The sequence below is a fragment of the Camelus dromedarius genome, chromosome 33, assembly GCF_036321535.1.
Source record: "Camelus dromedarius isolate mCamDro1 chromosome 33, mCamDro1.pat, whole genome shotgun sequence".
Lineage (NCBI taxonomy): Eukaryota > Metazoa > Chordata > Mammalia > Artiodactyla > Camelidae > Camelus > Camelus dromedarius.
This window is the reverse complement of record NC_087468.1, coordinates 10776461-10792564: the sequence shown is the minus strand read 5'-3', so window position 1 is coordinate 10792564 and position 16104 is coordinate 10776461. Positions and strand designations below refer to the sequence as shown.

General features: G+C 39.6%; 1 protein-coding gene across 3 annotated transcripts in view; it reads right to left on the bottom strand.

Annotated features, from left to right (window-relative positions):
• The window catches only part of TMEM131 (transmembrane protein 131), a 138404-nt gene that overhangs the window by 74300 nt on the left and 48000 nt on the right, over nt 1-16104 (bottom strand). For all 3 annotated transcript variants that reach the window (XM_064481886.1, XM_064481887.1, XM_031441147.2), the window contains exons 3-4: nt 12674-12714; nt 9416-9484 (exon numbers count right to left, since the gene is read on the bottom strand). In XM_064481886.1, coding sequence (XP_064337956.1) covers nt 9416-9484; nt 12674-12714 — 110 coding nt within the window. The remainder of the gene's footprint in view (nt 1-9415; nt 9485-12673; nt 12715-16104) is intronic.

Genomic DNA, 16104 nt, shown 5'->3' with positions numbered 1-16104 from the left:
TTCTCACTGGCAAAATTTGTAAAATTTGGGACAGACAGAATAGTGAAAGGGTTATAACACGCTGGTTAAAAAGGAGAACCCATGAGGCTATAGCAGCGACCAACCACCTTTTTCTGTAATGAGCCAGACAGTAAGTATTTTAGGCTTTGCAGTCATGCAATGACTGTCACAACTACCCAGCCTGCCACTGTTGTTCAAAAGCAACCACAGACAAAAAGTAAATGGTTATGTTCCAATAAAACTTTATATACAAAAACAGGTGACAAGGGCCACAATTTGCCAATCCTTGGTCTACAGTGATGATCAAAGAAAAAAGAGGGGAATACTTCTTTCCTCGGCTCCTAGATGAAAAAACACAAAACAAAACAATGACAGAGTTTGAAGGAGGGGGAAAGGGAATCACCATTTTCCAACTATCAGTGTAATAACTGATTCAGGTAAGAGTCTATGGGTACTGAGTAGGTAGATAAACTATTAGATGAAAGATTGTTGGAGAACAGGATAACAACCCTACAGGTTATTTATTAATTACAAAGAGGAAAAGGTACCTTTTCAACTTACAGAATCGGGCAGATAGAACACAAATGAATGCTCGAACTTAGCACTGACAATCGTTGGAAATATGGACATCATCCTGATGTAATGGGAAATATACAACATTATTCAAATAATGTTCTTGACAAAAATGTTTAGCCTGAATCCAATCATTAGGATATAATCAGGCAATTCCAGTTTGTGGGCTACTGCGTAAGTCAACTGACCTGGATTACAAAAATTTCAATCTTATGAATTAAAAAAACAAAAGGCAGGAAACTGTTCTAGATTAAAGACACCTACCAACCAAATGCAATATGTCATCCTTGATTTGATCCTCGGTGGGGGATGGTAGACTATACTGTCTTAGGGAAATCTGAATATAAACTATGTATTAGATAACGTTATTGTATCAATACTAGATTTCGGGTGTGATAATGGAATTGTGATTATGTAGAAGCAGGCCCTTAGGATCTTCACACTGAAGAATTTAGGGATACACTGATATAAACACTTACTTTCAGGGAAAAAAAAGTGGTGCTTGTGTGCGTGTGTAGGAAGAAAGAGAGAGAGAGAAAGCAAATGTGTTAAAAGGTTAACTCTTGGTGAATCTAGATAAAGTTTACGTAGGTGTTCACCATATTATTCTTCCAACATTTCTGTACTTTTAAGTTTTTCAAAAGTTGGGGAAAATTTTAAGACTTTCTGTTCAACAAAGTATAGGATGGGAAAAGTTAACAGACAAATGACAAGCTGGGAAAAGACATCTGCATTGTCTGAGATATCTTTTTTAGACGTTAAGGTTATTTCTAGACTATAAAAGGAATTTCTAACTAGTAAGAACCCCAAAAGAAAACAGGTCAAAGGATATGAACAGGCAATTTATAGAAGAGGAAACTCAAAAAGCCAATAAGCATATGCAGATGGATATTTGAACTTACTCAAGATCAGAGAAGTGCAAAATTAACGAGGTATCTATCATGTTATCCCTATTTAACTAGCAAAATTAGAAAGGTAACTAATGTCAACTGTCAGTGGGAACACAGAGGATGTAGAAATACAGGAGAGCTCCTGTGCTGCCCGTAGGAGCACAGGGTGGCCCCGCCATTCACAGGAGCCATCAGCAGCACCTAGAAACGTGAGGCACAGTCACATTCTGTGACCTAAGCATTCTGCTCCTGCACTTCCATTCCAAAGAAATTCTCATGACAGTCTCTAAGTGACCCCATAAGAGGATTTCACTACAGGGCTGTGTCTGGTGGCAAGGTAGTAGAGGCAGTATGTGTGGCCACCAAAGGAAGAGTTAATGGGTAAAATAGTGGATACTCTGTGGTGGTTAGAAATAAGAGGACAGATGAACATCTAACAAAAATGGACCTTTAAAAAATCAAATAGAATGCACTATGCAGTCACTATGGAAAACAGTAAGGAGGTTCCTCAAAAAATGAAAAACTGAACTACTGTATGATCCAGCAACCTCTCTTTTTCCCTTATCCAAAGGAAAACAGGTTATCAAAGAGAGACATGTACTCCCACATTTATAGCATTATTCACAATGGTCAAGGTATGGACATATATCAACAAATGAATGCATAAAGATGTGGTATGTGTGTGTATGTATGTATATATATGTGTATATACACAAACATACATACACATACACAATGGAATATTATTCAGCCACAAGAAAAAAGGAAATTCTGTCACTGTGACAACACAGATGGACTTGAGGGCATTATGCTAAGTGAAGTAAATGAGACAGAGGAAGACAAATCTGTATGATATAATTTACATGTGGACTCTAAAAAAGCCAAACTCATAGAAACAGAGACCAGAATGGTGTTTACCAGGGTCTGGAGGATGGGGGTAAAGGAGAGCTGCTGGTCAAAGAGAACAAACTTCCAGTTAGGAGATGAGTAAGTCCTGGGATCGAATGTACAACATAATGATTACAGTTAATAACACTGTACTAGATACTTGAAAGTTGCTAAGATCTTAAATGTTCTCACCACAAAAAAGAAATAATTACATGAGGTGATGAAGGTGTTAGCTAATACTAGGTTGTAATCATTCTGCAATACATAAGTGTATTAAATCAACATGTTTTATAATTTAAATTTATACAGTGTTATGTCAATTATATCTCAAAGCTGAGAAAAAAAACAGAATGAGCTATATCATAATATTATTTACATATTAAAATATAATTACATAAATTAAAGATACACAAGAATCGTTTCTAACTGGGTGGCAGATATAAAACTACATGTCCTATTCATTTTGTATGTGTATTATATTTCATTAAAAAAGAAAAAAGGTAAAAATAATGTTGTGGTAAAGCAATGAAAATACTCTGGAGAGTAATACTACTCTGCAATTGTTAAGCACCATCATATAAAAGTAGAATAAAGCATTCAGAGTCTTTTATTTTTTCTTTTGCTTTACAGTGACCACATAAATCAAGATGGCTTTGCTATGTGAGTTGTTTACTTGAGGTCAACGAATCAAAAGGTATTTACCAAGGACCTACGTTTGAGCCAGAATTGTAACAACGCCACCTTATTTTCAGAGTTGATTCTCATATAACCATCGATGCAGAATCCTGTTTAGTCAGCTAGTAAGCCCCATGTATTGTATATGATCTCTCAATAATTCAATGTGAAAAGTATTTTGACAAATTTTATCTAAACAGAGTATGAGAGAACTCAGGGTGGAAGTATTATAATTAAACAGTAAGACCGATAAACTCAAAACTCATTTTATTGTCCAAGTAGAAGTTTTAGTCTGTTTCCTTAAGGGTTTGTCTGACTTCCTTATTAGGACTTCTCTGTTTTGGGCTAAACCCCTCAAAGTCTAAAGTTGGTCAGAATTACATGTGCTCAACCTAAATTTTAACACAGTCACATGATTTCACCTGATTTTCAAATTCTGTAACATCTAAATCAACATCAAAATGTAACTCACCACTACTTTACTCATTTCTTTTGGAGCTTCATTTATGGAGTCTTGGGTTATTTTGTCTTTTCTAGAATGGGACAACAATATATTCTTTCCATATTACCAAAAAAAAAAAAAAAGGTCAGGTTCATATGCAGAAGGTCCACAAATGATAGAAATATGAACTCTTCATCGTCTTTTATAAACACTTCACACATTTTTAAGGTTTTGATAATGGTTGGTGCTGTTTTTTATTTTACACACCATTTGAGAATTTCTTTATAATGCTGACATGAAGCTTTACTGCTGTAGAGGTTAAATGCCTTCTGGTGCCCCAAAGGCTTAAATCAAGGTGTACTCCCCTTCTGAGAGCTCATCACTGCAGAGGCTACCAGCTCTTGCCAAAAGTGGGAAGGATGCAAGGAAGACGAACTCCTGTAAAGTTGCTCAGCTGAGAGCAGCTGATGCTGCCGCATTAGTGGCAGTAGGAGGCTGTGTCCCTTGACTGCCCTTGAGAGCGGGATCCCACAGAAGAATCTCCCTGCTTTGCAGGGAAGCAAAAACCTGGTTCCAAAATTGTTCCATGGCTTACACCCCAGCCATCACGAGGTCCAAGATCTGTGGCTTAAAGTTCAGCAATGACGAAAAACCCAAAGGTGAACGAAGGCGTGGGTCCTGGAAGGGACCGAGGGGCATTTGGAGTAGGTCGGTAACGAAGCACCCAGGGTTAGGAAGCAGGAAGCTGAGTGCCCTCAGAAGTTTCTCAACCCAGGAACCCCCAATGCAAGGAATTCCTCTTGCCTCACGTAGAGACTTTCTCAGGGGTAGACCTCTTAACAATGGCTCATCAACCCCAGGTGGGATCACAGGACCACGAAATCATTAGGGAAGTAGGTACAGATCCAGCTGGGACTTCAAACTACGGCCATGATGCTACAGGGAGAAGCTTTACAAAGACAATAAGGAAGACAAAACTCTTCTTAAGCTTTATATACGCGTATAAGTAGAACAACAATACGCAGAAATAAAAATGTCCTCCTTACATCCTCCAAGTTCACTGATTATGTGCTTTTTTCACAATTCAAATGTCCTGTAGGCTACCAGGCAACCAGTCTTTCTCCTCCCCATGAATTTGTTCTTACTGTTTTTCCTCCTGTGACCTCAGTGCAATCAATCTCAGGATAAAGAAGACTGAGCATAAGATGGAAAATGTGGGGGACCTTGAAGAAGATGGGTCTGAAGATGGCCTGCTACAGGACTCCATGAAGAAACAAGCCTGGAGGGTCTAGGAGCCTGGAGGCAGGGCTGGGTCTGAATGGGTTTGCAGCCCTGTTGCTGAGGGCTGGCCTTGCCCTTTCTTCTAGGGATCAGAGAGGAAAGGCCCTGAGCCACACCCTCCAGAAATGAACCCTTGCTCAGAGAAGCGTCACCCACTCACGCAGTTCAAAGCAGTCTGGAGTAGCAAGCACAGGGGGAAGGCATCCGGAAGGACGTCAGCAGGCTATTCTGGACATGCGTGCTCACCCAGAGCTGCTCCCTGCAGTTCTGGGGCGTCCACACCACAGGAAGTGGAGGGAGCACTCCTTGGACGGGCCTGCTTCCAGACCTCAGATAAACAGCTCTCCTGCCTCTCCCTCGATAAAGTGGGAGACTAAAGAGAGAAGACACAACTAAACCATGGAAAACTACGGTCAAGTAGAAATACAAGTTTTCCTGTAAATAAATGACTAGTGCATCAGTCTTCTATGCTGCATAACACAGCACCACAAACCTAGAGGGTTAAAGTGATGCCCATTTTGAGACGGGGGGGAAGGGAGCAGGGCACAACTATTAAAAGCATGACACACCAATTGAGGACAGGGCAGAACCTGGTCAGAACCAGCTAAGCCCAAGATGGCGGAAGACTTGACTCCCAGTAGACCCTGAGCCTCAGGTGCTCATGGCACCACAGCAGCTACTAAATGGCACTCCCGCAGGCTCCAAGACAGGGCCGAGGCTGGCCAGAAAAGGCCCCAAAGTGGGCAGGGGCCCACTTCCTGGACACCTCCATCCCTTCCTCATAATAGCTGGAATAATCCTCCCACTTGCTGGCATATGAAATTACTGAGTCCATTAAAAACCAGCCACCCCGAGGCGCTCGCCTTCTGAGCTGGCCCACGCTGGGCCTATGGAACGTGCGCCTCCGAGGCCGCACTCACTCTCCTGGAGGACCCCATGCTCTGGGGCTGCCGCTCCTGCCCGCACCCTGTCTAGGAGTGTGTATCTCCCTGAGTAAATCTACTTTTACTTTACTATGCCTCACTCCTCTTGAATTCTTTCCTACATGAGACAAATTTATTCTCTGGCAACAATTTATTTTAAGTTATGTAAGGCAGAAGTCGAGGCACAGGATAAGTGGTGTACCTGCCAAGGGTCTCACCCGTCAAAGCTCGAAGTCCTCTTCTGAGCTCATGCAGGTTGTTGGCAAAATTTAGGCTGCTCTCAGTCTCTTGTCATATTGCCCCCTCCACTTCCAAAACCAGCACAAATAAACCCTTGCGTCAAACACCTCTCATGCTTCAAACCTCTGACGTTTCTGTCTCAGACTGCTACGGCCAGATTTAGAGGGCTCATGAGAGTAGGTCAGGTTACCTCCCTATCTTAAAGGTCAGCTGGTTTGGGACTTTAATTACATTTTCAAAATTCTTTACAGCCAACATCTAGATTAGAGTGTGAGTGACTCTACCGGGGGGAAGGTGTATGTGTGCCTTAGAGGCCAGGAATTTGGGGGCCATCTTACAATTCTGACTGTCACAAGCACCACGTGTGACTGCCTGGCTAAACAGGTAAGATTTAAAAATAAAGATTTTCAAATGCCTACTAGTGTTGATCCTGTTTGTTTCCATGACCAGCTGCCCCAAAGACAGAAGGAGGGCCAAGGGGGTGAGTGTAAATTATTTATAGATAAACCAAGCTGAACTATACAGCTGTTCTCTGTGCTGTTAGAGCAGAGTTACCAACAAGCTGTCCATGTGTTACAGAGTCTGAGGCTCAAAAGAAAATGAGGAAGCACTCAAGACTTAGAGACTAGCTTGGCAAGTCAGCTGCAGTTCTGCGGTCAATGGCAATTTTTCTAGCCACAGAAGGATGACAATGCAGTGCCATGAAACGGCTGCGGAAATGGCTGAGCAGCGGCCCTCAGACAAGCTTTATGAATGACGGTGACATAGCGCTCAATCAAACACAACTTTTGCCAGGAAGTGGGGCCAAATCAATAGGCAGTGCTTTGCAGCACTCAATTACCACAAAATCTGACCATCTCCTCAAACACATTTGAGATTGAGGGCTGAGCTGGGGTGATAGTTGAACAGTTAGAAATTGAAAAGCTAAAAAGCGCCAAACATCCCTTTAGAAAACAGGGCCTACCTGAGTTTCTTGGAGTACCAGAAAGTAATTAGGGAGAAACGCTTCTTATGAATTGAATTTAACTTGACAACAAAGACCTCCATTTTCAGCAAGTCTATTCTATTTCCATTTTTTTAAAAAAGGCTTTAAGTCTCCATTTCAAACTTTAGATTTGAAATCAATGTTTTCTGTCCTTAATAATTATATAAATCAAAGAACTTGATAAAACCAGTTCCCACCCAAAGCATCTTTTACAGTCTGCAATAAATGTTTAAAAAAATGAGTTGTTATGAAAACAGAAAAATATTTAACAGCACTGGAGTGAGCGCTGGGGGGCGGGGGTGGGGGGCTGTCTGTGTCATGCTTCTGACCCAGGCAACAATTGTTATGGAGCTGGGGGAGAGGGGAGCAGGGAAGAGGAAAGAGAGGGGAAGGGAAGGGAGAGGAAGGTAGGGGAAAAAAGGTAGAGTTAAACAATAAATTTAAACAAAATGGATGAAAACAAAACCTACTTTTTTTCAGAAAGTTAATTTGATCAATTTCCTGTCAAAGAAGTTGGAGGGCAGTAGTGACCACGAGGGCGGTGCGAGTGTTCTGTTAAGGATACTTCTCAAGTCCTAAAATTACTGCTAAACATATGAAGCTAATGAAACAGTTACAGCATGGGCATTAATTAAATTGGTACATTGCTGGATCAAGAAGAAAAGGTGTAAGAGAAGTTCAATGAAGTCCAGCAAAAACACCTGAAAATGTAAAACTAATTTAATTGTAGCAGAAGAAATCAGCAGGCAGTCTTGTTGGACTCAAAGATAATGTGTGGCAAATGTTAAGTATGATATACGTGCCAGACACACAAAGATAGTGTGTATCTATCTTCACAGCCTGGTCTAGTAGGGGTGCAGACATCCAAACAACTAGAGCAATAACCAGCGCACGGACAGAAGTTAGGAGAAGACATTATGTGTGATGAAGAATCCAACTTCAGTTCTGATGCCTGATTAAGACAATTTTCAAGCCCCACAACGTCCCTTCACCTTAAGTCCCACATCTGGGCAAGCCCACAGGAAACCCTGCACACTCTCTTGGAGAAGAGAAGTGAGAAGTTCCAGCTGTGCAAGCCCATCCAGCCTCAGCCCGTGACCACTGGAGTTCATCAGCCCTATTCTGATTCACTCAACAATGAGACAACCCATCCAAGAATTTTACCGGAGAGATAAAACTCATAATTAAAAACAAAAACAAAAACAAAAACAAAACAACAACAACAATAAAAAAAAAAACAAACAAAAAACCCAACTCTTCTGCTAAGATCACAATGTATGCCATGTTTCATTAAAAATCTTCCATTTGATAGAAGGAGACTACGGATGATATATTATTATAATTGGATTAAGAACTCTACGTTTTTGCAGTTTCAACACTGTACCTAAACCTTTAATTGGACAGAAATAATAGAGGTGTATTTCTATCAGAACATTATAGTCTTTAAACCTAACAACCACAAGTCAATTTTACTATTTATATAATGACTACTCCCAAATACTGATTCCATCTATAGGTACAGAAAGCAGCACACAAAATTCTCTGCATGCCCACCCCCAAAACCCATGATCCCTGTGAGAATATAAACACTTGAAACAATGGAGCTGCTCTCAGGCATCTCCTCTCATGCTAACTTCTCTTCTGTGGTTTTGTACAAGCATAAATGATGTATTTGATTATTCTAGGCTTGAGATTGTAAATATTTATATTTAATGTCTTTACTAGCAAAAAAAAAAATGGTTAACTACAATCTTGACAACATTAAAAATTTTTTTAATTTTCATTTATTGAACCAGAATAGGTCTACACACAGCTCATCCCCAATGTCCTTTCCAAATTCCTTTCTTCTGCTAACCTACCAGAGTGGCGTTGCTCTAGCAGTTGTATCATTGAAGATGCTCTCTTAATAATCTTAAGATGCTCTCCTGATAAACTGGGTTAGAACCAAATACGAGTGAAGACCTGTCTTCTTCTTAGCGTATCTGAGATGAGCAAAATCTGAGACCCAGATGTGGAAGATGAGCCAGAACTGTGGTTTGAGGATGTTTTGCTGTGGCTGAAACATGTCTTTCTGTAAGATTTGCTTTTGTTTGCCCTTCTGGGTTGGTGATAATGTTATTTATTTGGTGATGTATAAAAGTTTGTACTTTAAAAGCATATGCATTAAATAATGTATTATTCTATATCCACAAGGAAAAATGTTAATACAAATGGAAATGAAGTGCTAATCAGAAAGGTGACCCGTAAGTTTAACGCTGCTTCTCAAGAGAAGTCCTCTGAACGAGAGACTCCAGTATTGGGTATCTTTCACACTTCAAAAGTTAATACTAGATGTTAGACTCGTAATAGATACGTACTTCGTATTTTCAAACTGCACTCAGTATCATTTACTTTCCTGATGACTTAAACATGTAACTTTCCCATACAAGATAACACAAGCAAAAGGCAAGACAAATGCAAGCATAAGATACATACAATAGTTTAATGGAAAACTATGGTCTGAAAATTTTACACTTACTGTTCATGGAAATCCAGCATTGGTGGCTCAAATCGTATAGGTCTGCAATTACCCCGGTACAGAGATATACTGTGCGTAAAAAGAAAACAGCAGTAAGAAGCAATCCTTCAAAATATGTATTTCCCCAAACTGAAGTCATATACTTGAGCCTTGTCATGATAAATTACCTCTAAGAAACGTGGAACCTAGAGCCGGGGTAACGGGATGATACAGTTGGTAACAGAATACCTTAATATGTTATTTGGATTTTTAGACACATGTACAATGAACAATAAATAGTTAATACAACCACCCATACTTGGAAGGCAATATATAGAGACAAAAAAACCAAAAAAACCCCCCAAAAAACCATGATCCCCATGTAACTAGAGTGGCAAAGAACTAAACGAAAATTAACTTGGGGATAGAAATTTGTAGGAACTGATATATCTTTTTAATCTGAGAGTTTGGAACTTGCTGATTTATGATGTCTTGGCCTAAATATTTGAGTACCGTTTCTAACTATTCCACTTGATACCAGAACTTCTCACTAAAACAGATTTCTGAGTAGCGAACCTCCTAGACATCACCACGACCTAACATTGATGCAAACTATAAATGATAATTTATATACTGAGAAAGTGAGAAAGTCAGTCAGCTACTAAAGTTTCTAAATAGTAGAGTTTATCTTCCTGTTGTATTTTAATAATAATAAAATGGTATTATTTTGACATAAGATATGATGATATGTAATAAGCTAGAATGATGTAAGAGAAAAGCCCACTTGATGAGACTGCTTTATTTCCATCACCACCATAATTCACAAGAGCACAAGCTTCAGATGATACAGTAATTTCATTTAGGAAATAAATTAGAAATAGACAAGGACATACAGAATACGTAGAAAATCTAGCTTTAACTCACTTCAATAGACTAGTCTGAGTGGTGGAATAGCTGAGCTTAAATTAACAGTCTGCAGCTGTTTCCAGCCCTACCAATTTCAGAGGATCACCCTGAGCTGCTTGATAATCCTTCCACCTACGCTGAACTGAAAAGATGACAAACACAAGGAGGAAAAGACCAAATGTAAGATTATAATTCACTAATGCACAAAACTAAAGACACTGAAACAGAGAAAGCACAATTCCTCACAAGCCAGCTGCCACACAGAGAAGACGTACAGTCTACTGCCTCCCGATTTCTGCCCTTCTTGGACATACTGTCATAAGGATACTCTCTGGCTCCTTTAAAACAATAGATACTGATCAGTTCATCAATTTCAACGGTGTGCAACTCAAACTTACATGAGGTCTCCATCCAATCAAGAAAAAAAGTATTATGCATAAAGTCATTAATCCATATATATGTATGTATATAAAAAGAGACTGTGTCAGATGCTAGAGATACAAGGGAGATTAAGATAAAATTTTTCTCTCTCACAGAACTGAAAGTCTAATCCCCAAGTTGCAAGTGGAAATGTCTAAAGTGGCCAGGCAAGGAAAAATGCACACACCCCATCCACTCAACGCAAATACACTGCACGTCCGGGGCTGTCGAGGCTGGGGCTGTGGGAACAAAGCAAAGAGCCTGTTCTCATGGCACTGACATCCCAGCAGGGACACAAAAGTAGAACATGTCACGTGATGATGCATCAAACACAGCAGGGGCACAGGAGGTCTCTCTGAGGAGGGACACTGGAGCCGAGACCTAAACGGTAGAGATCTGGAGGAAGAAAAGTAGGGATGTACCTGGCATGCTGAGGGACAGGAGGCTGAAGCGGCTGCAGTGCAGGGAGGAGGGGAGGAGGCGGAGCTGAGATCAGAGAGGTACAAAGGCCAGGTCTCCTTGCAGGAGTCTGGATTTTATTCTAAGGGTAACAAAAAGCCTGCACAGTGTTTTGAGCAAGGAAGTAACATGATCTAACACATTTCAAAAGGTTGATTCTGGTTCTTGTGTGAAGAAGAGACTGCAGAAGCCCAAGAAGGGGAGTAAGGAAGTCCTGTAGTCCAGGAAGAGGGGATGGTAACTGTGGTCCAGGGGGACTACAAGGGAGGGTGGTGAGAAGTGGCTCTTTTCCAAATATTTTTGGAAGCTAGAGACAACAGGTCATGCTGATGGATTGACTTTGGAGTATGAGAGAAAGTAGAGAGGCCTCAAGATGACTTAACTCTAAGATTTGGACAGAGAAACTGGATACACAGCCACACATGGGAAAGTGGGCTGCAAGTGTGACAGGGAAGTTGGGTGGAGATTCAGGGGTATGTTTTAGACTTTAAATTTGAGATGTCATATCTAGATGGAGATGTCAAGTAGGCAGACAGATATGCAGGTTACTGCTTTACATTAAAAAGTTACTGATTTGTGGGGACTGATATTGGTGAGTTAATTCTAATAGTTTGTCTGAGATTCTCCCCTGCCCTTAGATGTGCTGCCAAGATGACCACTATGGTGGATTATCTCTGTAGACAAATCACCTGCAAGTACCAACGACTATATTTCTTCTTTTCAAGGCCTTAGACCTGTTTTCCTTTTTTATGCCTTTCCCTCCCATGTGAGCTCGATCACGACAACTTTCCTTCTTGTGCCTCCACTGGCTTCCCCACTCCTCCCTCACAGCATCCCCTCCTCTAACTCTTAACTAACTCTCTATATTCCTCTTCTGGGAACACTGGCTACGAGAAAATACAGTAAAAATTGAAAGATTCCATATTTGATACAAGAATATTAAAGAGAATGCAGCACAGGGCTGGGAATCAGAAGATAATAAATTCTAACTAAAACTCTGCCACTCTAACCTTGGGCACATCCCTTGGTTCTGAGAGTCTCCTCATGTGTCAAACGAGGTGGCTCAATCAGACAATCAATCAGCATCTCCTGTCGTTAAAATCATATCTCCTTACGCGATAACCGCCACTCTGGGGCCTGTAGGTAGACCCCTGGTGGTAACCAAGGAGTCACTAGGGAGCTATACAGCTGACTCTCTTACAAAGCAAGAATTGTTTCAGCTGTGAGTAAATCCCCTTTGTATATGATGGAGGAGGAATGCTACACAATGCATGACATGCAAATTCAGATTTAAACCTGGTATTCCATACACAATACTTGAAATACAGGATATAATGTGATTGATAATTTCTTTTCCCTCTTCACCAAAAAAGTATGGGAAAAAAGAAGGAGCACAGGAACCCCTCAGAAAGAGCTAAAAGTATGTCAAGTAACTTACTGAATATATAAAATTTTCTATATTAAAAAAAATATATATATATATAGTTTCCTTACCTTTTCTGTTGATATGAACTGAGTCCAAGTGTTGTCTCAGTCTGTGAAGGAAGAAAATGATGGTAAAAACAAGGAAACCAAATCTTTACACTACAGACATATGGAATATCCAACATATTTTATTATAGTTTGAACTTTGACCTTATAGTCACCTTCAGGTTAAACTTGATCCTTAAATCATATTAAATGATTTGTCACACCATGTAATTCAAACGAGAGAATAATTTGGGTTACATTTTAAATACACCTGGAAATAATGCAAGGTAATATAACTGATTTTTAAAAGTTTGCCAAACCAGTACATCCTGTAAGAGTACTCTTTCCAATCACTTCGGGAGGCTATAATGTGTTTCTCACTGTTCGCTGCTCACCAACTATGCACAAGGGGCTGATGGACTATGGTTTTTGCCATCATGGAGCTTGAGGTATGGGGGAGCAGTCATTCTAAAACTAAATAAATATGTGTTTATACACTGAATAAAGGCTTTTGAAAATACTGCAAAGGTGCTGTGAAAGAGAACAAATAGGTGACATGCTTAAGTAATAAGTAATAGGTTATGAGAGGAGGCCTGTCTGAAAAGACAACATTTATACTGAAACTTTCGGTTTAAAAAACTTTGGGATGAAAAAAAGAGCTATGTTTGGAAGTAGGACTGTGTGGCCCTGGAGAAAACAGCATGTGCAAAGGCCCTCACACAGGAAAGAGCCTGGATGGTCAAGAAACACATGGCAGGTCTATTTGGCTGGAGCTTAGAGAGAAGGGGCAGAGAAGCAGAAATGAGGCTGGAGGTGATGTGGCGCCCTGTTTATGTTGTGCCAATAAGGGGTCTGAGGTTGTAGGAGAGAAGCAGAGACAGATACGGTCTGATTTATGTTCTAAAGACATTATTCTGGCTGTAGTGTAGGGTATAGATTAGAAGATCCCGCAACCACACTCCTGGGTGTTTCCCCAAAGAACTGGAAGCAGAGAGCAGGGACTCAATAGTTACTTGCACATCCATGTTGGAAGCAGCACTGTTCACAACCACCAACGTGGGGAAGCAACCCAAGTGACAGACAAATGAACAAACAGCATGTGGCTTATGTGTACAAGAGAATATTTATTTAGCCTTAAAAAGGAAGGAAACTAACATATGCTACAACATGGATGAACCTTGAAGACTAAGTCTACACTCAAGCTAATGAAATAAGCCAGTCATAAAAGGACAGATAACCAGATGATCCCACCTATACGAGGTACTGAGAGCAGTCAGATTCGCAGAGACAGAGTAGAATACTGCTTTCCAGGGCCTGAAGGAGGAGGGAAGGGAATTACTGTTTAATGGGTACAGAGTTTCACTCGGGGCTGGAAAAAAAAAGTTCTGGAGCTGGATGGTGGTGATGCAAAAACAAATGTGACTGTACTTAGTGCCACTAAAATGTACACTTAAAAATGGTTAAAATTGTAACTTTATGTTATGTATATTTACTACAATAAAAAAAGCTGTAATAATCAAGACAGTGTGACACTGAGATAAAGGCAGACAAATAGGTCAACGGAACTGGAGAAAGTTCAGAAACGAACTCACACATTTATAGTCAACTTTATTTTCAACAAAGACATCACTGTAATTCAATAGAAAACGACTTATCTTTTCAACAAATGATGCTAGAACAAGTGGACAAAGCTAGATGGGGGAGAATGAAACTATCCTTTCATTACACCATGAACTCAAATTAATTACAGATAAGTCATGTTCTAAGCATAAAAACTAAAATTATAAAGCTTCAACAAGAAAACCATCTAATTTAAAAAATGGGCAATTCTACAAATGTCAGTTCAGCACACCAGAGGATGCACAGTACCAGTTATCAAGGAAAAGCAAATCTAAACCACAGTGATTATATACTGCAACCTATTATAACATCCAAAATGGAAAAGACTGATCCTACCAAGGGTTGGCGAGGATGTGGAGCAACTGGAACTTTCATACACTGCTGGTGGGAACATAAAACAGCATCACAATTTTTAGAAGTTTGGCAATTTCTTATAAGTTAAACTTACACCCACCATACGACCTTGCCACTCCCTTTCTAGATATCTGTCCAAGAAAAACAAAAGCATATATCCATACAAAGACTTGTACATGAGTGTTTACAGCAGCTTTATTGGTAATAGGTCAATACTGTAACCACCCAAATTTCCATCAACAGACGAACTGACACATGAACTGGGGTATGGAGTGGAACAATGGCATACTACTCAGCAATTAAAGGAGTAAACTCAAAGACTGGGAACCTTTCTTTCCATCAAGTACTTCCTTATTATTTTAGAAAAAATATTTTTAAAAGAATAGAATAACACTTGAATGGGAAAAAAGTATAAACTATTGATACATGCAACAGCACGGATGACTCTTAAAATAATTCTGCTGAGTCAAATCCCCCAAAACTACATTCTATATGATTCCATTTATATAAAATGATTTAAAATATAAACTAACTGATGGGGTCAGGAAGCAAATCAGTGGGTGCCTAGAGAGGGTGGAGGGATTACTGAGGGTCGTACGTAAACTTTTGGGGGGTCATGAATACATGTTTATTATCTTAACTGTAGTGATGCTTTCATAGGTGTATAATGTCAAGTTTTTCAAACTACACTTTTTAAAAACATGTACAGTTTATTGTATGTCACTTTTACTTCAATAAAAAGTGTGACCTAAGAATTCTAGAATTGCCCAACTGTGGTCCCCATCTGAAGCTGGCAGAAAGGAGACTCAGGAAGTGTATCACCCATGTATACTTTCTTGAAGGGAAAAAAGCATCGTCATGAAGACAATCTGGCCAAGAAGATTACTCACGAAGAATTGCACATGAGGAAGCTGTCTTGTGAAAGATGAGCGGATACTCACAGTAAAGGAACTGTGGAAATAAGGTTAGGAAAGCAGAAAGTAAATGTTGTTTTTGAAGTATAAGCCAGAAAACAGAAAAGCCATTCAACTATAATAAACAAGAATAAAAATCTCAGCACATGTCAACAATACACCCTAAGTATTGAGAGAAAGGGAAAGATTACAAAAGACACTAGTTTATTTCTGTTTCTTTTAATTTGAGAAATAAAGGTTTAAATATATCTTAAATGCATAACTGAAAACTAAGGCTCTAAATCAAGACACAGAAAACAACAAAAAGGAAAGCATAAAAGATGGCAATAAATTTAAACACATATATGGTATGATTAAATGAGATAAACTTGTCTATTAAGAAAGACAAAAGGATTGTGTCAAAAAAAAAAAAAAAACAGAGCCCAATTATAAACTGTAAATACCTAATAAAAATGATGCAAAAATGTTGAAAGCCAAGAAGAATGAGCAAAAATAAACAGGGTTTAAGTGTCACTCCCCCCAAAAAAGAGAGAAATCAAAACAAATAAGGGTGACATTAGTAACAAT